This window comes from Crinia signifera, chromosome 3 (assembly GCF_055691185.1).
Source record: "Crinia signifera chromosome 3, ASM5569118v1, whole genome shotgun sequence".
NCBI classification, from domain to species: Eukaryota; Metazoa; Chordata; class Amphibia; order Anura; family Myobatrachidae; genus Crinia; species Crinia signifera.
In genome coordinates this window covers 180,467,626-180,492,642 of record NC_139219.1, presented here as the reverse complement: position 1 = coordinate 180,492,642, position 25,017 = coordinate 180,467,626, and the positions used below count along the sequence as shown (strand labels likewise).

At 44.0% G+C, this 25,017-nt stretch overlaps 1 protein-coding gene across 5 annotated transcripts in view; it reads left to right on the top strand.

Annotated features, from left to right (window-relative positions):
• Positions 1–25,017, top strand: part of KLHL32 (kelch like family member 32) — a 229,253-nt gene that overhangs the window by 44,486 nt on the left and 159,750 nt on the right. For all 5 annotated transcript variants that reach the window (XM_083177009.1, XM_083177011.1, XM_083177013.1 and 2 more), the window contains one exon: positions 14,336–14,443. In XM_083177009.1, coding sequence (XP_083033135.1) covers positions 14,336–14,443 — 108 coding nt within the window. The remainder of the gene's footprint in view (positions 1–14,335; positions 14,444–25,017) is intronic.

The following is a 25,017-nucleotide window of genomic DNA, read 5'->3' as shown; positions in this document are numbered from 1 at the left end:
GCATTTGCATGCAAATATTACTTTTCACATTGCAATTTCAGCAAAAACATTTGTCACATCCACATTAAAATTTTATTGAAATTGTATTAAATTCGCAGTACCTAAACAAACAAATATGTAGATCCGCAGTGTCCTAAAACAAACGTGACCAAGTGTCAGTATAATAGATACACATATAGGGGAAAATGTAATAGGGTGCAATGTTTTTAGGTGTCTAAAAAAAAATCACACCATAAATCACGTCATATTTGTGATTTTCAGACGACAATCGCAAAAATGTAGTAGGACTTTTAGACAGAATTTGCATGTGATGTAGTGTGATTTTTAACCCCTTCCTGACAGAGCTAGTTTTTGCGTTCCTGACAGAGCCATTTTTTTCAAATCTGACATGTCTCACTTAAGTGGGGATAACTTTTTTTTGCTTTTACTTATCCCAGTGGTTTTGAGATTGTTTTTTCGTGACACATTGTACTTCAAATTAGTGGTAAATTTGGGTCGATACAGTCTGTGGTTTTTTGTGAAAAATACCAAAATATCGTGAAAAAATGGAAAATTTAGCGATTTGCAAAATGTTAAATTTTCTGCTTGTGAGACAAATAATCTTACCACTCAAAATAGTGAATAACTAACATAGACCATATGTCTACTTTATGTTGACATCATTATTTCAACTTCCTTTTAATTTTTTGGGACACTAGGAGGCTTACAATATGAATAGCAAATTCTCAAATTTTCAAGAAAATTTCAAACACTGATTTTTTTAGGGACCAGTTCAGTTCTGATGTGACTTTGAGGGACTTGTATGTGAGACACCCCCATAAATGATGCCATTTCAAAAACTGCACCCCTCACAGTATTCAAAACAGCATTTTGGAAGTTTGTTAACCCTTTAGGTGTTTCACAGGAATTAAAACAAAGTGTAGGTGAAATTTCAAAATTTCTTTTTTTTTGCAGATTTGCAATTTTAATACATTTTTCTAAGGAACACAGTACATTTTACTAGAGAAATGTGACTAAAAATTGATTCCCCCAATTCTTTTGTTTTCATAAATATCCTATATGTGGCCCTAGTGTGCACGGTGACCAAACCACAGGCTTCATAATAGAAGGAGCACCTACTTGATTTTGGAGCCTCCTTTTTATGAGATTATTTTTTAGGCACCATGTAGGTTTCTAGGCACCATAACATGCTAAAAGTTAGGAACCCCCCCACAAGTGACCCCATTTTGCAAACTACACCCCTCAGGGAATTCAGCTAGGGGTATAGTGTACATTTCAAACCCGCAGGGGTTTCACCAATTGTGGTACAACTGGGCAGTGAAAATGAAAAATTATTTTTTTTACACAAAAATGCAGTTCTGGCTCCAAATTTGTCATTTTCAGAAGGTATGAAGGAGACAAAGCACCCCAAAATCTGTGCCCCAATTTCTCCCGAGTACAGCAATGCCTCACATGTGACCAAAAAATACCAGTTGGGTGCATGGCAGGACTCAAAAGGGAAGGAGTGATTTTTGGATTTTGCAGCTCAGATTCTGGTGGAATTTTGGTGGGTGCTATGTCGCATTAGCAAGACCCCCCAAGCACCAATACAGTGGAACCCCCCCACAAGTCACCCCATTTTGCAAACTACACCCCTCAGGGAATTCATCTAGGGGTATAGTGTACATTTCAAACCCCCAGGGGTTTCACCAATTTTGATACAAGTGGGCAGTGAAAATGAAAAATTACATTTTTTTACACAAAAATGCAGTTCTGGCTCAAAATTTTTCATTTTCAGAAGGTATGAAGGAGAAAAAGCACCCCAAAATCTGTGCCCCAATTTCTCCCGAGTACGGCAATGCCTCACATGTGACCAAAAAATACCAGTTGGGTGCATGGCAGGACTCAGAAGGGAAGGAGTGATTTTTGGATTTTGCAGCACAGATTCTGGTGGAATGAATGGTGGGTGCTATGTTGCACCAATACAGTGGAACCCCCCCACAAGTCACCCCATTTTGCAAAGTACACCCCTCAGGGAATTCATCTAGGGGTATAGTGTACATTTCAAACCCCCAGGGGTTTCACCAATTTTGATACAAGTGGGCAGTGAAAATGAAAAATTACATTTTTTTACACAAAAATGCAGTTCTGGCTCACAATTTTTCATTTTCAGAAGGTATGAAGGAGAAAAAGCACCCCAAAATATGTGCCCCAATTTCTTCCGAGTACGGCAATGCCTCACATGTGACCAAAAAATACCAGTTGGGTGCATGGCAGGACTCAGAACGGAAGGAGTGATTTTTGGATTTTGCGGCTCAGATTCTGGTGGAATTTTGGTGGGTGCTATGTCGCATTAGCAAGACCCCCCAAGCACCAATACAGTGGAACCCCCCCACAAGTCACCCCATTTTGAAAACTACACCCCTCAGGGAATTCATCTAGGGGTATAGTGTACATTTCAAACCCCCAGGGGTTTCACCAATTTTGATACAAGTGGGCAGTGAAAATGAAAAATTACATTTTTTTACACAAAAATGCAGTTCTGGCTCAAAATTTTTCATTTTCAGAAGGTATGAAGGAGAAAAAGCACACCCAAAATCTGTGCCCCAATATCTCCCGAGTACGGCAATGCCTCACATGTGACCAAAAAATACCAGTTGGGTGCATGGCAGGACTCAGAACGGAAGGAGTGATTTTTGGATTTTGCAGCACACATTCTGGTGGAATGAATGGTGGGTGCTATGTTGCACCAATACAGTGGAACCCCCCCACAAGTCACCCCATTTTGCAAAGTACACCCCTCAGGGAATTCATCTAGGGGTATAGTGTACATTTCAAACCCCCAGGGGTTTCACCAATTTTGATACAAGTGGGCAGTGAAAATGAAAAATTACATTTTTTTACACAAAAATGCAGTTCTGGCTCACAATTTTTCATTTTCAGAAGGTATGAAGGAGAAAAAGCACCCCAAAATATGTGCCCCAATTTCTTCCGAGTACGGCAATGCCTCACATGTGACCAAAAAATACCAGTTGGGTGCATGGCAGGACTCAGAACGGAAGGAGTGATTTTTGGATTTTGTGGCTCAGATTCTGGTGGAATTTTGGTGGGTGCTATGTCGCATTAGCAAGACCCCCCAAGCACCAATACAGTGGAACCCCCCCACAAGTCACCCCATTTTGCAAACTACACCCCTCAGGGAATTCATCTAGGGGTATAGTGTACATTTCAAACCCCCAGGGGTTTCACCAATTTTGATACAAGTGGGCAGTGAACATGAAAAATTACATTTTTTACACAAAAATGCAGTTCTGGCTCAAAATTTTTCATTTTCAGAAGATATGAAGGAGAAAAAGCACCCCAAAATCTGTGCCCCAATTTCTCCCGAGTACGGCAATGCCTCACATGTGACCAAAAAATACCAGTTGGGTGCATGGCAGGACTCAAAAGGGAAGGAGTGATTTTTGGATTTTGCAGCTCAGATTCTGGTGGAATTTTGGTGGGTGCTATGTCGCATTAGCAAGACCCCCCAAGCACCAATACAGTAGAACCCCCCCACAAGTGACCCCATTTTGCAAACTACACCCCTCAGGGAATTCATCTAGGGGTATAGTGTACATTTAAAACCCCCAGGGGTTTCACCAATTTTGATACAAGTGGGCAGTGAAAAAGAAAAATTACATTTTTTACACAAAAATGCAGTTCTGGCTCAAAATTTTTCATTTTCAGAAGGTATGAAGGAGAAAAAGCACCCCAAAATCTGTGCCCCAATTTCTCCCGAGTACGGCAATGCCTCACATGTGACCAAAAAATACCAGTTGGGTGCATGGCAGGACTCAAAAGGGAAGGAGTGATTTTTGGATTTTGCAGCTCAGATTCTGGTGGAATTTTGGTGGGTGCTATGTCGCATTAGCAAGACCCCCCAAGCACCAATACAGTAGAACCCCCCCACAAGTGACCCCATTTTGCAAACTACACCCCTCAGGGAATTCATCTAGGGGTATAGTGTACATTTAAAACCCCCAGGGGTTTCACCAATTTTGATACAAGTGGGCAGTGAAAAAGAAAAATTACATTTTTTACACAAAAATGCAGTTCTGGCTCAAAATTTTTCATTTTCAGAAGGTATGAAGGAGAAAAAGCACCCCAAAATCTGTGCCCCAATATCTCCCGAGTACGGCAATGCCTCACATGTGACCAAAAAATACCAGTTGGGTGCATGGCAGGACTCAGAACGGAAGGAGTGATTTTTGGATTTTGCAGCACACATTCTGGTGGAATGAATGGTGGGTGCTATGTTGCACCAATACAGTGGAACCCCCCCACAAGTCACCCCATTTTGCAAAGTACACCCCTCAGGGAATTCATCTAGGGGTATAGTGTACATTTCAAACCCCCAGGGGTTTCACCAATTTTGATACAAGTGGGCAGTGAAAAAGAAAAATTACATTTTTTACACAAAAATGCAGTTCTGGCTCAAAATTTTTCATTTTCAGAAGGTATGAAGGAGAAAAAGCACCCCAAAATCTGTGCCCCAATTTCTCCCGAGTACGGCAATGCCTCACATGTGACCAAAAAATACCAGTTGGGTGCATGGCAGGACTCAGAAGGGAAGGAGTGATTTTTGGATTTTGCAGCACAGATTCTGGTGGAATGAATGGTGGGTGCTATGTTGCACCAATACAGTGGAACCCCCCCACAAGTCACCCCATTTTGCAAACTACACCCCTCAGGGAATTCATCTAGGGGTATAGTGTACATTTCAAACCCCCAGGGGTTTCACCAATTTTGATACAAGTGGGCAGTGAAAATGAAAAATTACATTTTTTTACACAAAAATGCAGTTCTGGCTCAAAATATTTCATTTTCACAAGGAATGAAGGAGACAAAGCACCCCAAAATCTGTGCCCCAATTTCTCCCGAGTACGGCAATGCCTCATGTGTGACCAAAAAGTGGCAGGACTCAGAAGGGAAGGAGTGATATTTGGAGTTTGCAGCACAAATTCTGGTGGAATTTTGGTGGGTGCTATGTCGCATTAGCAAGACCCCCCAAGCACCAATACAGTGGAACCCCCCCACAAGTCACCCCATTTTGAAAACTACACCCCTCAGGGAATTCATCTAGGGGTATAGTGTACATTTAAAACCCCCAGGGGTTTCACCAATTTTGATACAAGTGGGCAGTGAAAAAGAAAAATTACATTTTTTACACAAAAATGCAGTTCTGGCTCAAAATTTTTCATTTTCAGAAGGTATGAAGGAGAAAAAGCACCCCAAAATCTGTGCCCCAATATCTCCCGAGTACGGCAATGCCTCACATGTGACCAAAAAATACCAGTTGGGTGCATGGCAGGACTCAGAAGGGAAGGAGTGATTTTTGGATTTTGCGGCTCAGATTCTGGTGGAATGAATGGTGGGTGCTATGTGGCATTAGCAAGACCCCCGAAGCACGGTGAAATTATGAACCTAATATTCCATAGATGTGTGGTATAATTTAAAACACTCCTTTATACATAGGCCGGGTTTGTCGGGGCAAGTGTCACACTGGAAAATAGTTTGCTTTCTTATTCCCTTTTTATAGCAAACTTTGCACCTTTTTTGTGTCCTGCCCTTTTTTCCAGTGGAGGGGATTTCATCAGGAAAATGCTGCCCTGGTACAATACGGGGGCCAGTACTAGAAGTACTGGGGCCCTCTGCCTGCTGGTTCCCAAATATTAGGCCCTTTATGACTTCCTCTTGAAAGTGCATAAATGTCCCCCTCTGGCCGGTAGAACGGAATAGCACGTAAGCGTTATACAGTGCCATCTGGATGATATACACGGCCACCTTCTTGTACCAGATTTTTGTTTTCCGCAGGGCACTGTACGGCTTCAGTACCTGATCTGAAAGATCCACTCCGCCCATGTACCTATTGTAATCCAGGATACAATTAGGTTTTGAGGTGTGGGTACTGGTACCTCGTACAGGGACGGAGGTGGTACTGTCTCCGTGAATTGTTGTCAGTATAAGGACATCCCTCTTGTCCTTATATTTGACCAACAACATATTTTCGGTGCATATTCCCCTGCTTTCACCCCTTCTCATTACTTGGGCAATGTGCGTTTTTGGGAGGCCTCTTTGGTTCTTGCGCACAGTACCGCAAGCTGCTGTACCTCTTGAACCAAGGGCCTTAAACAGGGGGATGCTAGTGTAAAAGTTATCCACATAGAGGTGATAACCTTTATCCAGGAAGGGGTGCACTAAATCCCAGACAATTTTCCCACTAACACCTACGAGGGAGGGGGGGCATTCTGGCGGTTGAATTCTTGAATCCTTCCCTTCATAAACCCTAAACCTGTGGGTGTACCCTGAGGTGCTTTCACACAGTTTATACATTTTTATGCCATACCTTGCCCTCTTACTGGGAAGGTACTGGCGGAATTTAACCCTTCCTTTAAAATGTATAAGGGACTCGTCGATACAAATAAATTTTTCAGGGATGTACACCTCTTCAAATTTGGCACTGAAATGATCAATGACCGGCCTGACTTTGAATAGCCGGTCAAAGGTGGGATCATCTCTGGGTGGGCACTGTGCATTATCGGTGTAATGTATGAATTTAAGAATTGTCTCAAATCGAGTCCGGGGCATGGCCATACGGTAAAATGGAGTACTGTACAGAACATCTGTACTCCAATATTGCCTAATTTCTGGCTTTTTTACTATGCCCATATGAAACACCAGACCCCAAAACGTCATCATCTCTACTGCATCTACAGGGGTCCACCTAGCAAATGATGACGTGGGGTTTTGAGCAATAAACTGCTGGGCATATAAATTAGTTTGGTCCACCATTAAATTTATAAAATCATCAGAGAAAAATAATTTGAAAAAGTCAATTTCTCTGAGACCTGTGGAATCAAATTGGATTCCTGGCATGGCCAAAAACTCAGGAACCTGGGGCTCAAAATTGTCTGGTGGTGGGGTCCATACTAGATCAATTATTGGGGGGGGAATCTCAGCTGATCTACGGGGGCGTCTTTGAGGGGGTCCCTCATCAGCAGAGGAGGAAGAGGAGCTTAAGGCAAATCCTTCAAATTCCCCGCTTGCATCACTGGCTGTGTCAGAGTCAGAAGCAAGCATGGCATATGCCTCCTCCACTGAATACATTCTCCTGGATGATTGGGAGGACATTTGGGAGGACATTTGGGAGGACATTTGGGATGCCATTTTTATTTTTGTGTTACCGGTAGTGAAATGTTTCAACACGTGTATAGTGTAGGGGGGGGCACAAACTTTATTTCAATCCGGGGGGTATGTAGTGTGTAGTGTGTATGTAGTGCAGAAAAAAAAAAAATACTTTATACCAATAAAAAAAAAAAAAAATGAAGGTGTTAAAAAAAAAAAAAATGAAGGGGTTAAAAAAAAAAAAAAGGAAGGGGTTAAAAAAAAAAAGGTCCTGCGCCAAAAATTGAGCACAGATGTTGGTCAGTAACGTCTGTCACTGAACAGCGCTCAAAGGCAACAGGAATTTGATCAAAAAAAAAAAAAAAAATAGATCAACCCTGTGCCGAAAGAGATGATCAGTGATGTACGTCACTGATCAGCGCACAGCGGCCACAGGACACCCACAAAATCACAGTGTGTGTAAAAAAAAAAATTAAAAAAATACCCCACAGCACACACACAAAAAAAAAAGGTGATCAGTGATGCGACACTGATTACCAGTGAGGTGCAGCAGGTGCACAACCTTTGGTGCAACTGACAGGTATATATAAAAAAAAAAAAACCTCTGTACCCCCAAAAAAGTTGCTGATCACCTCAGATATAGTGATCAGCACAAAAGGCGGGGACAGCAGACACAAAATTTAGCACTCTCTATCACTATCTCTCTCTATCTCTCTATCTCTCACTATCTATCACTATCTATCACTCTATGACACTGCAGCAGCAGCACTGACAGGTATATCTATATATTAAAAAAAACCTGCGCCCCCAAAAAGTTGCTGATCAGTTAATTTATACTGATCAGCACAAAAGGAGGGGGCAGCAGTCAGTTATATAAAAAATATATAGCACAATCTGTCACTATCTCTCTCTATCTCTCTCTATCTCTCTCTCTCTATCTCTCTCTATCTCTCTATAACTATCACACTGCAGCAGCACAAAATATAGCACTCTGTCAGTAGGCCTCTCTCTCTATCTCTCTCTCTCTCTCTCTATCTATAACTATATCACACTGCAGCAGCACAAAATATAGCACTCTCTGACACTATCTCTCTCTCTATCTCTCTCTATCTCTCTCTATCTCTCTCTCTCTATCTCTCTCTATCTCTCTATAACTATCACACTGCAGCAGCACAAAATATAGCACTCTGTCAGTAGGCCTCTCTCTCTATCTCTCTCTCTCTCTCTCTATCTATAACTATATCACACTGCAGCAGCACAAAATATAGCACTCTCTGACACTATCTCTCTCTCTATCTCTCTCTATCTCTCTCTATCTCTCTCTCTCTATCTCTCTCTATCTCTCTCTATCTATCTCTCTATCTCTCTATCTATCTAGCTAGTACACTGCAGCAGCACAATTTCACAGGAAGGCACAATTATTGAACAGGATCCAGGAAGCAATCAGCAGCGATCAGGTAAGTATTGCAGCAAGTATTCTGGTCAGTATGGCGGCAGGGGGGTACGGTGACCGCACTGCACGCTTTCCAGACCGGAATGGCGTCTGCAGTGCAGTCACCGTTAGTTTAAATCCCCCTCCTTGGCTGTGATTGGTCCGTCGGACCGACGGACCAATCACGGCCTTTGGGGGCGGGCGGGGTGAGGTGGGGTGACACCAGTGTCACCCTTACACCCCGCGGTGATTGGTGCTGTACTTTACAGCACCAATCACCTCTGATCCCGTGTCACCGGCGAACGTTATTCGCCGGTGACACAGGAAAACGCTGTGAATGGCTGTTCACACTGAACAGCCAATCACAGCGATCGCCGACGGGGGGGCGGCATCGCAGCCCCCCCGGGGCATGCACGGACATGTCTGCTGTCAGGGACAGCAGACATGTTGAAACTGTCACCGCGTCTATAGACGCGGTGACAGTTTAAATCCATGACGTACATTTACGCCATGTGTCGGGAAGTGCTTCCCGACCATGACGTAAATGTACGTCAAATGTCGGGAAGGGGTTAAGTAACGAAAACATGCAATTTTTTTTAGACATGGAAGTGAGTGGTATTTTGTAAAAAAAATAAATTGTGTGGGGTACCCCCTTGAGCATAACCAGCCCCAGGCTCATTGAGCCAGTCCCAGTTCCAAACATACGTTGGAAAAATGTGTAGGGATCCCCTGTATTTAAGAAACCAGCACCAGGCTCAAGTTCCAAAAGTATGGGTGACAAAAACGTAGGGGTCCCCCGTATTTTGGAACCAGCACCGGACTCCAACAGCCAGCTTTGACATGTCACATCCAGGGGACACTTTTTATGTAACATGAGCACCGTGGCTAGTGAGCCCGGGGCGTGGTTCCTGGTGGGGTCACCCCCCCCAGGCTTCATCTGTCCAGGGCTGAAGCCCAGGGCTGTCCCCTGCATTCCAGTTCGGTGGACACCAGGCTGATGGATGTGAAGATTAGATTAAAACACACAGGAAAACTATAAGACCCAGCATGCGGGGCATTAATATGCCCGCTGGGTCTTGTAGGTCACCTGTAAAAAGAATGTGGAAATAAAGAACCAGACACCTTGCAACTTTATTTTACAATCATTTTACACTAATCACACTCTCACATACTTTCCTGCTTCCAGCGCTGTCCAGTCTCTCCCGCTGCTCACCCGGCACTGACAGCTGGGTGAGCAGCACGCACTATAGTGGAGAAGGAAGACCCTGTGACTCAACAGTTTCTGACTGTTTCTACTATATACAAATGGATGCTCATGTGGAAATCTGCACACAAGTAAAACAGTATCAGGGTAATTAGCATTTAGAATGCTGCAATTTGCAGCAGGGTGAGGGTTTTTCCCGGTTACTTTCGAGGGCCTAATGGTATTTTACGGGTTTCACCATAACATATACTGTATATGTATAAAAAGTTAGTGCAATGTAATAGGATGATACATAAAATTTCAACATTCAAACAAACTTGTATTGTAAAGGTTTCAAATATTCAGGTACTTCTTATTCTCTCTGAAATGTTTGTATTTTTTAATATTGACCTAGAAACATAGAATTTGACGGCAGATAAGAACCACTTGGCCCATCTAGTCTGCCCCTTTTTTTAAACATGTTACCTCAAACCATATTTGATCCTTATTTTTTTGTAAGGATATCAATATGCTTATCCCAATCATGTTTAAATTGTACTACTGTATTTGCGTCTACCACCTCTGATGGTAGGCTATTCCACTTATCTACTACTCTTTCTGTGAAAAAATTCTTCCTCACATTTCCCCTGAATCTTCCTCCCTCTAGTTTCAGTGCATGTCCTCATGTTCTATTGCTCCTCTTCCTGTGAAGAATGTCTCCCACCTGTACCTTGTTAAAACCCTTAATATATGTGAAAGTTTCTATCATGTCCCCCCTTTCCCTTCTCTGCTCTAAAGTATACATATCAAGATCTTTTAGTCTTTCCTGGTACGTTTTGTGATGTTGGCCATGCACCATTTTAGTTGCTCTTCTTTGTCTAGTCTCTAATGTATTTATATCCTTCTGGAGATATGGCCTCCAGAACTGGTCACAATACTCTAGGTGAGGTCGTACCAATGACCTATACAGTGGCATTATTACTTCTTTCTTTCTACTGCTGATACCTCTCCCTATGCAACCAAGCATCTGACTTGCCTTCTTCATTGCTTTGTTACATTGCCTACCTGCTTTTAAGTCCCCTGAAATAGTGACACCTAGATCCCTCTCTTCCTCAATAGTTTCCATTATAGTGCCATTTATACTATATTGAGTCTTTGGATTTCTGAGACCCAAGTGCATGATTTTGCATTTTTTGGCATTAAACTGTAGTTGCCATTCTCTTGACCATTTCTCTAATCTACCTAGATCCTCAATCATTTGTTTTACCCCTCCTGGTGTGTCTACCCTGTTGCATACCTTTGTGTCATCTGCAAAAAGGCAGACACTGTAAATAGTCCCAGGAGTCAGATCTATAAAAAACAATAACTGGTCTCTTCAAAACAGAACACAATATGGAAGCATTGCAGTAAATTCAGGCAAACTTCAACATATTTAGCCATTGCAGTGCCAAATGAAACTCTAAAGATCTCAAAGTATACAGTATAATCATTTACTTGCAAATTGGCTTTTGCAATCATTGAAGTTAGATTCATTGGGTGAAATTTACTAAGATGGGAGTTCACATGGGATGTTGCTATGGAATTCCAATCCGATACTATATATTATCTTCTAGAAGGTGCTAAATAAATAAGTATATTGTGATTGGTTGCCTATAACAACATCCCATTTAAAATAGAACTCCCATCTAAATTTCCCTCATAGACCAGTGGCTGTCATAGTGTCCCAATGAAATTATTTTAACAGATGGCGTTTGTGTTTATTTAGTAAGTCACAGTTCACTGCATTTAATAACGGCAGTTACATAATTAGCTGCTGCGTTGTTTCCTGCTCTCTGAAGATATTATGCAGGGTCTGTATAGTCAAACAGCCAGATAATGATGGGCTGTAATAAGGACCAGATTAACAATGGGGCGGATGGATCTGCAGCTCCAGGCCTCCGCATAAAAATAGGCCCAATACCATGGCAGCATGATGGTCACCAGACAGACAGACACCAGTTGGCCCTAAATCATAACGTTTAAAATCAAATTTCTATTTTTCACATTTATGCAAGTTTTGTACTTTTAAATATTTAGGGAGACACTGGGGCTAAGAGTGTATGGATTCTACATGCCTATATGGCATTGTCCTTACCTCCTCCAATTTTCATAATAGGCCCTTGAATTTTTTTCATCCCTATCAGTATACAGCCATGGATCCCTGTCTTGCAATCAGGGCCGCCACTAGAAATGTTGGGGCCCGGGACTGACCTACAGTCCGGGTGCCCAGCGGCACAGCGCCATACCTCCGGCCGGCCGCCGCCTCCTCCCTTCCCCCCTCGCATGACAGCACCCCGCCTCCCCCTACCCCGTCCCCATTACATTACCATCACCCACGTCGCGCATCGTCCTCCGGCTCCTTCAGTGTCCACAGTCAGGTCCGGCGCGCACACTGCACAGTGCAGCCTGCAGAGCGCCGAGCCCCTCTGTGTCCTAGGGTCGGCACTCTGCAGGCTGCACTATGTATTGTGCGTGCCTGGTCGACGGCGCTGGGTGTGGGGATCTGTGGGCAGCTGCCTGGGCCCCTCCACCTGGGGGCAACTAGAAGCAGAGTCTTTTGTGGTGTGTACACATGGTTTGATTTGGTCTATTTTTCTATTTGATTTTGCTTTATATAAGCAAAATAGAACAGAAATTGAAAGCATTCGATTTCGATTCGATCCCGACGTGACCCCATGGCATTGAAATTAAATAGAAAAATAGACTGTGCAAGCAAGACTATATAGTACAGATACAGTCCAAATCGGATGCATTTGCCTTGCAATGCGATTCGAGCACAAAATCGATCACATAGCAAGGCAATCGTATGTACACCCCTTTTGACTACTGTATTAAGCGGTCAGTGAAGCATACAATGGGGAGCAGTGTTTCTATTGGACAACCTCTTTCTGGATGCTCTGTCCTGGCAAGCAAACTTTGATAAATAGCTGTGATAAGTTGGAGCTAACCGATGCAACTTGATTTGTTATTTTAAAGTAGAAAAATTATTAAATCCTCTATATACTGAGCACAGAATGTGGTGCTTCAGATGTACTGTAATTATAAAAATGTGACTTTATACTGGAGAAGACTGTGTGATATCTATTTGTATGCACACTATATCAGATTTTGGTACTCTTTACCTAGCACGGCGCCCACGATTTTGATCGTGGGCATCGCAGGTAAAAAAATCGCGGCCATCGCGGGCATTGAATGCACTAAAAATCAGGTGCGACGCGATGCCCACGATTTCCCATAGGGAACAATGTTAAATTTCTCAATTGACCCAATTTTACTGTTTAATGCCTCAATTGACCCGATTTTTCCATAGGAAACAATGTTAAATGGCCCACAGAGGCCAAATAGCCACCCTGAAGTGTGAAATGGCCCCCACAATTGTTAACGCCACCCCACAATCAACGTCAACCCGAAGCGTGGCGAGCGCAGCGAGCCCGCGAGGGGCGGCGGTACGCGTCCTACGACCTTTTCATACCCCCACTATCCACGTCGGCGTGGAGTTGAGAATAGAATAGTGTGGCGAGCGCAGCGAGGGGACGCGGATACCTTCACAGGTAAACGCGTCCCTTCGCGGGCTTCACAGGTATCCGCGTCCCCTCGCGGGGCTCGCTGCGCTCGCCACGCTTCGGGCTCGGTGGCTCGCTGCGCTCGCCACACTATTCTATTCTCTACTCCACGCCGACGTGGATAGTGGGGGTATGAAAAGGTCGTAGGACGCGTACCGCCGCCGCTCGCCACGCTTCGGGTTCACGTTGATCGTGGGGTGGCGTTAACAATTGTGGGGGCCATTTCATACTTTAGGGTGCCTATTTGGCCTCTGTGGGCCATTTAACATTGTTTCCTATGGAAAAATCGGGTCAATTGAGGCATTGAACAGAAAAATCGGGTCAATTGAGACATTTAACATTGTTCCCTATGGGAAATCGCGGGCATCGCGTCGGTCGCGTCGCACCCGATTTTTTAGTGCATTCAATGCCCGCTATACACGCCGTGCTAGGTAAAGAGTACCCAGATTTTTTTTCTTTCACTTGCTAAAGTTTAGTGAAAGAAACCTCTCCAAATATTTAACTTCAAGGCAGTACATCAGTGTGCAGCTATAATATCAAATCATTCTAAAGGTGCCCGTACACGTGCCGATATGTGTGCTGTGCATTTTGTACTTCATTTGTGCCGTGCGATTTTGTCACTTGCAGGGGGATGCGATGCGATCTACTGTACTGTGCAGGTGCGGTACAATGCGATTTTAGCCTCTTTTTTGGGGGGCAGTTTATACTTAAGTAATGTACATCGCATCGCATCGCATGTACTACAAAAGTGATGCAATGCAATGTAGCACAAAAAGTACTGCCTGCAGATACTTTTTTGTGCTATACAATATTGTACCCACGGGGACGCGCATTGCATCCCAGCAGGTACATGGTGCGATTCTATCCAACTTTAAAAGTTCAAAACGCATGTGATAATCGCAGTGTGTATGGGCACCTTAATGACAATATGATTAACGCATTCTGAGGCATTTCCATGTTCTTTTTCATCAGGCAATGTTCAGTCTGTGCATGGTGGAGAGTGAAGCTGATGAAGTAAACTTACATGGTGTTACCAGCCTTGGATTAAAACAGGCCCTGGATTTTGCCTACACTGGACAGGTAATGTATTATATTTTAATGTATAACTATAAAGCTTATTGCTATCAGCTACAGTAGATTGATAGAACCATTTTACTTTTGGTTTAACACATAGTACTTTGAAATATCCAATGCCCATCAATAAATATAAGTACGTTTTATTCAACTTTGCAAATTTAAATAATGCTACTTATAATATTATTATTATTATTTCCATTTGTGTATTCAGATATCAATAATGCCAACTTGGATTACTGTAACCATACCCTGACTACCCTATTCCTTCCATCTCACAGAAGAGTTCTGTTTGGGGCAGTACGGATGGTGTAATGGTTAGCATAACTGCCTCACAGCGCTGAGGTCATGGGTTCGATTCCCACCATTGCTATAACTGTGCGGAGTTTGTATATTCTCCCTGTACTTGCGTGGGTTTCCCCCGGGTACTCCGTTTTCCTCCCACAATCCAAAAATATACTGGTAGGCTAATTGGCTCCCAACAAATTAACCCTATAATGTCTTTGTGCGTGTATATGTGGTAGGGAATATAGATTGTAAGCACTGGGGCAGGGACCTATGTGAGTGTTCAACTATTATCTGTAAAGCGCTGCGGAACATGTATGCACTATATAAGAAACTGTTAATAAATAAAATAATAATATACCAAAAAAAGCACAGATGAGAGAAAAAGCAATCTGCTGTCATTAGCTTATAGCCATTACCTGTGTTGTTGTAATTCTAACTGCTGTCACCATTTATAGTTACTAAGTTACCATGTTTACGCTGACTATTAGTTAGGTCCCAAGCTAACCTTAACAACCTTTTTGTGGCAATTGACCGATGTATATCTTTACAATATACTGTGCTCTTCTGTTTTTATATACCGGTATTAGATTTTGTATTCTGTATTGTTCTGTAAAAGGCTACCAGAGGTATTATTTTTTATTATATGAATGTGATGTATTGATTTAACCTTGGTTGGTAGTCCCATGACTAGTTCTTCTGTATATTTCTAGGAATATCATATTAGACAATAAATCAGACCTTTTGTTCTCTTTGAGATCATTGTAAAGCCCTAATGTTCCATTTTTTTTTAATACTGGTCCAGATTCAGACAGTCTCAAATGCCATTGCAGCTGCATTAACTTTACACAGTGGTTGTGCAAAAATATGGAAATATCGCAGCCACAGGGATTTGTACTGAGAAGCCCTCTGGTGTCATCTCAGATCAGCTCTTTGTGTATGCAGCTGAACAACCAGATGCAAATTGGTCAATCATCGACCTTCGGCTACTGTATATTAACTGTGTATAGGATTGCAATAGCAAGATCTGGCATGCCCTCAAAATGAACTTAAAACGCCCACGTTTAAGTGGCCATACCCATTAGTGCCCACAAATGCTCCATGACTGTCAATCACTGGCAAATAAAGATTCACTGTGACCTTTATTGCAAGACCAATGCAGCACATGCAGTGTTGCTTAGATTCATGCACAGTGGCAAAATATCGCTCCACTGCGTCCATTATTTCATTGCATCCATCTTTGAATCAGTCATACTGTAAAAAATGGGCCCAATTCAGACCTGCTCGCTGGGCTGCGAGTTTTTTCGCAGCCCAGTGAGCAGGTAAAAGCTGCCCCGCACCAAAGAGATCCCACTCATGTGAACGGCTGTGAATGCGTTTGCAGCCTAGCACATGAGGGGAAAACCATTCGGAATCACTCACCAGCTAAGGGTTTTCCCCTCTATTCGCAGTCTAAAATCACTTGGCACTACGAAGGCCGTTGGGAGAAGGAGGCCGCTGATGACATTCACGGCCTTCCCTCCCATGGCTGGGGAACGCATGTTTTTTCTGGGACATTCCCAGAAAATGCTGCGTAACCACCCGCAAATAGCCGCAAGGTGTCAGTCACCCGGCGTACGGACAGCAAAGGCTAGCCTTCGCTAAATCTGTTCTTACAGTGTACCATACACTCATGCCCATTTTTTTACATTATTATTATTATGTCCATTTGTTATTCATATAAAGTTATAAATTGATACAAAGGGTGGTCTCCAATAAGCACCAATAAATAAAACATTGTGAGCGAAAGACTTTATGTTTTTCCCCAAGGTTTTACTGGTGTTTTTCAGTTCCAATTAGGATCTCCCTATAAAATTTACATGTTCTCCTAAAAACACACAGGTTCAGTGAAACCTGTGTATTTTCGGTACTTGTGTAGTTTCACGGCGCCAGCATTGGGCCGTGCGTCTGAGTCCCCTCGCTATGCTCGCCACGCTATTTAAAATCAACTCCATGCCAACATGGATAGTGGAGGTATGAACTATCCATGTTGGCATGGAGTTAAGTGACTTTATTTTACATAGTTTGTGGCGAGTGTAGAACCCGGAAGTAGCACGGCGCCATGCTGGCGCCGTGAAACTACACAAGTACCGTTTTTTCAGTTGCTTCACCCCATTTTGGCTGAAAATTTAGTTACTTTCTGGGATTTCGCTTCACCTGCAGATGCTAATTTTATTACAGGTTGAGTATCCTGCTCCTGACCAGAAGCATCTTGGATAACAGATTTGGAATATTTTTATATTTCAATGATGTACTGTATCTTGAGGTATCTTGCATTTATGTTGTGCAAACACATAAAACATAAAATACACACAAATATATGTTATTAGTGCTTGGAACAAGGTTTCAAAAAAAGTGAAACAAAGTTTATGTCCTATCTCCGTTACTGAATTTGAATGCTAAGCTATTTTTTTTTTTTGCACATATTTAGTTTACACACGTCTCCAGTAGTGCTTTAAGCAACAACAACATAAAAAAAGTAGATCTCGGAAACTATGGTTTTTGGAATAATTTTGATAACAGATATCCGGATAAGGGATACTCATCCTGTATTACCTGAAAATATTTCAATGATTTCTTTTTGTTTTCCAAACTCAGACCTCAATGCACCGTAACAATCCAGGTGTTCCATGCTAACCATAGCTGCTGAGCATTGTTGGTTAAATAAAATTGACTGAAATACTAATTAAGCCACCTGTGCTCTACGTGGATTGGTAGGGTGCGTTGAGGACTGGGTATGGGAACATTTGACTTAATCATTATACAAAAAAAGGTTTATTAAAATTATTATTTAGTAACGACCCCAGCATCAATTAAGGATGGTGGGTGGAGCAGTGCACTTCTCTCCGGCTACACTGTCATTCCCTTCTGTCAAAATCCACCTGGTGATGACATCAAGCCAGCTACAGTATACTGAGGTCCGGCACATTTATTTCCATATAAATTCCATTTATTTGCTGATGCATTGCTGCTTTGATCATAACACCAGAACTGTCACATCTGAGTTTTTGCAACAGCTTCTTTTGAAGAGTGGTTGCGCTGCTTCATTCCTTCCACTGATGGCTGTGTCTGCTACTCTGTGACTGCACACTGGTCTCATCTTGCTTCCAGTGGCAAACGCAGGATTTTCAGAAGGGGGTTTCCAGAGGTGCGGAGAAAAGCACAGAGATGGACACTTAGGTGACCCAGTATATACCGGGTCAGTTAAAGTATTATAGATATACCAAATGTATATAAATAATAATAATAATAATAATAATGAAAAAAAATATATATACATATATATATATTTATATATTTATATATATATATATATACATACATACAGGGGCGTCAACAGCAGTGTAGACCCCTGGGCATAGCAATGTATTGGGGCACCTACCGATCCTCCAGCGGTAGGGGTGGGGGAAGCTTTGATGTCCCCTGGGTGGTAGGGGGTATTATATCAACCGCTCAGCATGTATGGCCTGGATCAGTAATTTCCACTAATTACCCCTTTACTGCACAGATGGTGGGAGACGGGGACATTGGTCTGAATGAAGGGGCCCTGATACATAACTTCCAGGGTGGTAGAGGATGTTTAATATGCAGAGGAGGGGTTTATAGTTGAGTGGGCTTATTATTCATAATTTTCTGGTGGGAGGACAGCTTGCTTGACTGCAGATATCTCCAGTTCCCAGAAATAGATTTTTTAGATTTTAATGGAATTAAAAACCAGAGGATCCCACCTACCAAATGGTATTGGGGACTAGGGGATCAAAGTTCAGGAGGCAGAGCAATCTGCCAATGAGAATATAAAACTACATACCAGGTGTGTGGCGCTGGAGCAGTAACCAGCTGCTGGAAGGCTGATATCTCTGGTTCTGGGAAGATTAGAGACAAGCTACTAGTGTAGGGAGAGTCACAGCTTTTGAAATATACCCTCAGAAAAACTCTAAGCCAGACAGAACCTAAAATATCTGACTGGGAAGAGAAATTAACAGGCTTGGATGGGGACCACTGCTTTGAAGTCAGATATCTCCGGTTCCCAAGTACCGATTTTTTTAAATTCTTGTACCCATGGAAAGAGGGGACCCTCAGCTTTAAGTCTAGGGGGTTTATGGGTACTTAGAAACCCCCCCTGCGTGCGCTACTGTTGCTTCACACCAGTCTTGTCTTGCTACACTGCACTGGTATCCCATAGTTTGTCCCACAGGAGCTGCTTGAGCACTGTACCTAAGTTCTATATAGTGGTACATAGAACTGCCTTCATTTAAAGAGTCAACATTATTTCTACAGTAGCTATTTTATTTTTTCCACCCCAATATTTTACCAGCAGCATTATTTTACCAAATCTGCCTCTGCTCATTGCTGTACTATTTTCTTCTTGCTAAAATTGTACTATATCAACTATTAATCTATAAGAAAATAAAACATGGTACTTGTGTATTATCTGGGCGCCCGATTTTATCATTGCATGCCACTACTTAAGGCATGCAATGCGATTTTTCATTGCAAAGACCAGATTTTTAATTGTATAGTCACCCATGGGTGATTTCCCACTATCCAAGTACGCATGGAGTTGAGTTTATATAGTGTGGCGAGCGCAGCAAGCCACCGAGCCCGAAGCGTGGCGAGCGGACGCAGATTACTTTACATGTATTCTGCGTCCCCTCGCGGGGCTCGCCACGCTTCGGGCTTGGTGGCTCGCTGCGCTCGCCACACTATATAAAATCAACTCCATGCGTAGTTGGATAGTGGGGGTATGAAATCACCCATGGGTGACTATACAATTAAAAATTGGGTCTTTACAATGAAAAATCACATTGCATGAATTGCATGCCACTATATTGCATGCGATGCAAAGCGATGCGATTTTAAAATCGGGCGCCCAGATATTACACAAGTACCTAAAATATTTCTGACATCGGTCTAAATTTTGTGTGGATCAGATGTAGGGCTTTATTAACAAAATGTGGCTTTTTGTAAGCTTTTGTTTCCTGATTGATTGGTGGTGAACATTTAAAACGGTGCTCACAGGTGATTTAAAGTCTGGTGTGCTTTATACTGACTTGTGAGTGCCACTTTAAATGTTTTACTTCAACCCGCCGGGCAGCGGTAGCATACAAAAGCATTCGGTTTGTATTAAGCCAAGAAGCTTCAATCCTTTGTACAATTACATACAATATCTATATTTAAAGGTTGCAGCAGTATTTATGTCTAACATTTGACATTTTTATGTAGACTGCTGTGTTGGATACTGTGAGCTATTTAATATTTCTTGTACATACTATGGAGACAGATAAAAGATATCAAACTCTCGCCTCCACCATTTTCCATTATCTTGGGAAACAGCATTGATATGTTTTATTATTCAAACTTTGGGGCCATCTAGTGGCAAATGCTAGCATCTCAAAATGTACAGCTTTCTTTTCAAAGCTGCTGATTATTGTAGACTTGGACCACTGAATTAAAAATGGCAACAGAAGCAAAACATGCCCGATTTCTGCAATTTCCTGCATCCCAACATCAGTACACTATAACTTGCCCCACTCCTGTGCATAATATTTGTAAAATAAGTGCATAAATTAATCACATTTTCTAACCATATATAAATGTTTAAAATACTCACATGATTATATAAAATACATGAAATGAAATAAAATGCAGCAGTAGAATCTTAAGAATATATATATATATATATATATATATATATATATATATATATATATATATATATATATATATATATATCAATTCATGACTTGGTACATTTCATAATTTATGAATACAATGTTGCAAATGAATGCTAAATAAAACCTCAAACTTTTACACAGTTCATCAGTTCTACTGATTGGTATAAATATCCTCACAAAGACCTTGGAATAAAACATCGGTACTTGTGTATAATCACTGTGCCCGGCTACGCTATGTTTTCAGCATAGGCTAAGCTACGTTGTCAGCGTAGCCCAACGGTTGCCTAGTGTAGTCAGCGTAGTGAGAGTGCGGCAGCCCTGCGTAGTCAGCGTAGTGTCCCCGTCAGGCAGCTAGTCACTGTACTGTCCCCAGGAGCTGCAGCTCTGTCCCTGGCGTCCCGGGCAAGCGGGACTGGCGCCTCTCGCACGGCACCTGCATGATCCCCTCTACGCTGGCGGAGAGGCGCTCCATCTGTCTGAGGCGCGTTCTCCCGACCTTTTCATACCCCCACTATTCACATCGGCGTGGAGTTGATTTTATAAAGTGTGGCGAGTGCAGCGAGCCACCAAGCCGGAAGCGTCGCGAGAGGATGCGAATTACTTTACATGTATTCTGCGTCCCCTCATTGGGCTCACTATGCTCGCCACGTTTTGGGCAGGTTAAAATGGTCAATGGTTCCCACACAATGTAATAAGCGCTGACTGACTACGCTAACTGCATACTACATAAGCTCCAGCTGGCTGCAAACGGGCGGGAACACAACGCTGATACTAACAGGGACGCCTGACTGACTACACTAACTACGTAAGCTCCGGCTAGCCGCGAACAGGCAGGAACACTACACTACGCTGCCTATGCTTGCTGCGGGAACACTACGCCAATTCTGACAGGGACGCTACGCTAACTACGTAACAGGCACCGTGATTATACACAAGTACCAAAACATCCTATATATTTACAAAAAAAAAACACATTTAATTATCGAAAACCACAGTTTATAATATGCAGATAGGTTTAGGCACTAGTGGGGGGAGTTAGGGTTAGGCTGTGGAGAGGGGGGGAGGTTAAGTTTAGACAATTATAAGGGAGAGCTAAGCGGGGGGTTAAATTTATGTGGTGGGATATGGGGGTTAAGTTTAGGCACTAGTGGGGAGTGTTATGGTCAGGTTGTGGGGGAGGGTGGGTAAGAGGGTTAACGTGTGGAGCCTATAATTAGATTCTCTGTATTGGGATTCATTCTGACTGCCTAAGAATATTAAATATATATATATTCACCTCTCAGAGTAACTTATTACATCCACTCCTTTATATATTGATGATCCTCCCTCACCCCGCTGATCCCCACCTGGACTGGAGCATGAAGGACCCACTGGAAATGCAGTTATAGGGGCCCATGCTTAAAGGCTTAGATAAGCATTAGCATTTGCATGGTCTGAGTCCCTTGGTAAATATTTGTAGTAAATACAGCTAGTGCATGCATGATAATGCATAATGTCTACTAGTAATCACCACCACTGCAACATCAGCTGTACAGGAGCAAGCAGCGCCGCGGCATGCAGATAAAGTTGCAGGTGCATGCATTGGGACAATTGTACTTTTTGTTTTCAACAGCGCTGCTTGCTCCCATTCTGCTGCAGGAGCCAGTGCTGGTGATTAGTTTTAGACACCGGAGCTGTACACTGGGACTGCTGAGACGCTGTGGAGCTCAGCGTAAAGCTACTTTTGGCATTGAAGTCTGGAGACTTGTCTCCGTAAAACAGCAGGGACAAGGGGGCCCTTGTGACAGCGGGGCCCAAGGGTACTAACCTCACTCAGCTGTATAGGATCTAGGAGAGGTTTCACTCTCCTATATGGCCTTTCTGTGTCTATGGGCCTGGTGTTATATGTAAATATTGTCCAGCTAGTCTCTGGTTAATGGAGAGTCGGTACTCTTTACCTAGAAGGGCGCCCGTCGCGGGCATCGCGGGTACATTTATGTATGGCCGCGACGCGACCGACGCGATGCCCGCGATTTCCCATTGAAACCAATGTTAAACATGGAAATCGTGTCGGTCGCGTCGCGGCCGGCCATAAATGTACCCGCGATGCCCGCGACGCGATGCTCCCGATTTCCCATAGGAATCAATGTTAAAAGGCGCGATGGACCCGATTTTACTGTTAAATGGCTCAATCCACCCGATTTGGCCATAGGAATCAATGTTAAATGGGCCACAGAGCCCATTAACCCTTAAATGTCCCCCCAAATTTTTAACGCCACCCCACGATCCACGCCAACCCGAAGCGTGGCGAGCGCAGCGAGCCCGCGAGGGGCGGCGGTACGCGTCCTCCGACCTTTTCATGCCCTACTATCCACTAGGGCGTGGTGTGAGAATATAATAGTGTGGCGAGCACAGCGAGCCACCGAGCCCGAAGCGTGGCGAGCGCAGCGAGCCCCGCGAGGGGACGCGGATACCTTCACAGTTATGCGCGTCCCCTCGCGGGCTTCACAGGTGTCCGTGGCGAGGCGGACACCTGTGAAGCCCGCGAGGGGACGCGTCTACCTGTGAAGGTATCCGCGTCCCCTCGCGGGGCTCGCTGCGCTCGCCACGCTTCGGGCTCGGTGGCTCGCTGCGCTCGCCACACTATTATATTCCCACACCACGCCCTAGTGGATAGTAGGGCATGAAAAGGTCGGAGGACGCGTACCGCCGCCCCTCGCGGGCTCGCTGCGCTCGCCACGCTTCGGGTTGGCGTGGATCGTGGGGTGGCGTTAAAAATTTGGGGGGACATTTAAGGGTTAATTTGGCCTATTTGGCCCCAAATCGGGTCCATTGAGGCATTTAACAGTAAAATCGCGGTCAATCTGCCGTTTTAACATTGTTCCCTATGGGAAAATCGCGGTGATCGCGGTCATCGCGGGCATCGCGGCCATCCCGATTTACCCGCGATGCCCGCGATGCCCGCGATCACCGCGATTTTTACCCCCGACGACCGCGATTTCAATCGCTGGCGCCCTTCTAGGTAAAGAGTACCGGAGAGTCATATCGGGGTGCTTCACATTGAGTTAGTTGAGCACAGTGGTGTAGCTAGGCGCCACAGTGCCCGGAGCGAGGGCATGTTTGCCCCCCCCCCCCCACACACACACACGATTTGTAGTAGGCGGGGCTCTAGCGTGGCAAAAAGGGGTGCGGCCTAATATTATACCACACACACCGTAATGTAATTGCATACTATATAACAAATCATAATGCCCATTACATACTATATAACAAACTAGGAACTTCATGCTCAATGCCAGGGGCTTCATGCTCAATGCTCATTGCCAAGGGCGACTGAAATAGCTTGTTGCCAAGGGAATCTGAAATAGCTCGTTGCCAAGGTGGACTATATAGCTCCTTGCCAAGGGGGACTAAATAGCTCATTGCCAAGGGGGACTAAATAGCTCATTGCCAAGGGGGGACTAAAAAGCTTGTTGTCGATTTTGTAAGTTAGTATTTTTATTTTATTTTTGGTACTTTTTGGTACTTGTTTCCTAGCACGGCCACAATCGCGGGCATCGAGTGTAATTTTTAGTGGTCTGCGACGCGACCGACGCGATGCCCCCGATTTTCCCATTGAAATGCATTGAAAAAAGTCAAAATCGCGTCGGTCGCGTCGCAGGCGGCTAAAAAAGGCTTAAATGGTCCAGACGCGATGCCCCCGATTTCCCATAGGAAACAATGTTAAGTGCCTCAATTTACCCGCGATGCCCCCGATTTCCCAAAGGAAACAATGTTAAATGCCTCAATTTCACCAAATCATCATAGGGAACAATGGTAAATGGCCCAGAAACCCCAAAAAACACCCCTGAACAGTGAAATGTCCCCCCAAAAGTAGTTTACGCCACCCCACGATCAACGTGAACCCGAAGCGTGGCGAGCGTGGCGAGCGCAGCGAGGCCGCGAGGGGCGGCGGTACGCGTCCTCCGACCTTTTCATACCCCCACTATCCACGTCGGCGTGGAGTTGAGAATAGAATAGTGTGGCGAGCGCAGCGAGCCACCGAGCCCGAAGCGTGGTGAGCCCCGCGAGGGGACGCGGATACCTTCACAGGTAAACGCGTCCCTTCGCGGGCTTCACAGGTATCCGCGTCCCCTCGCCACGCTTCGGGCTCGGTGGCTCGCTGCGCTCGCCACACTATTCTATTCTCAACTCCACGCCGACGTGGATAGTGGGGGTATGAAAAGGTCGGAGGACGCGTACCGCCGCCCCTCGCGGGCTCGCTGCGCTCGCCACGCTTCGGGTTCACGTTGATCGTGGGGTGGCGTAAACTACTTTTGGGGGGACATTTCACTGTTCACGGGTGTTTTTGGGGGTTTCTGGTCCATTTACCATTGTTCCCTATGATGATTTGGGTAAATTGAGGCATTTAACATTGTTTTCTATGGGAAATCGGGGGCATCGTGGGTAAATTGAGGCATTTAACATTGTTCCCTATGGGAAATCGGTACCATCGCACCCGATATTTTAGTGCATGCGATGGCCACGATGCCCCCGATTTTTACTAACGATGCCCACGATCATGATCGGTGTGGCCATGCTAGGAAACAAGTACCTTATTTT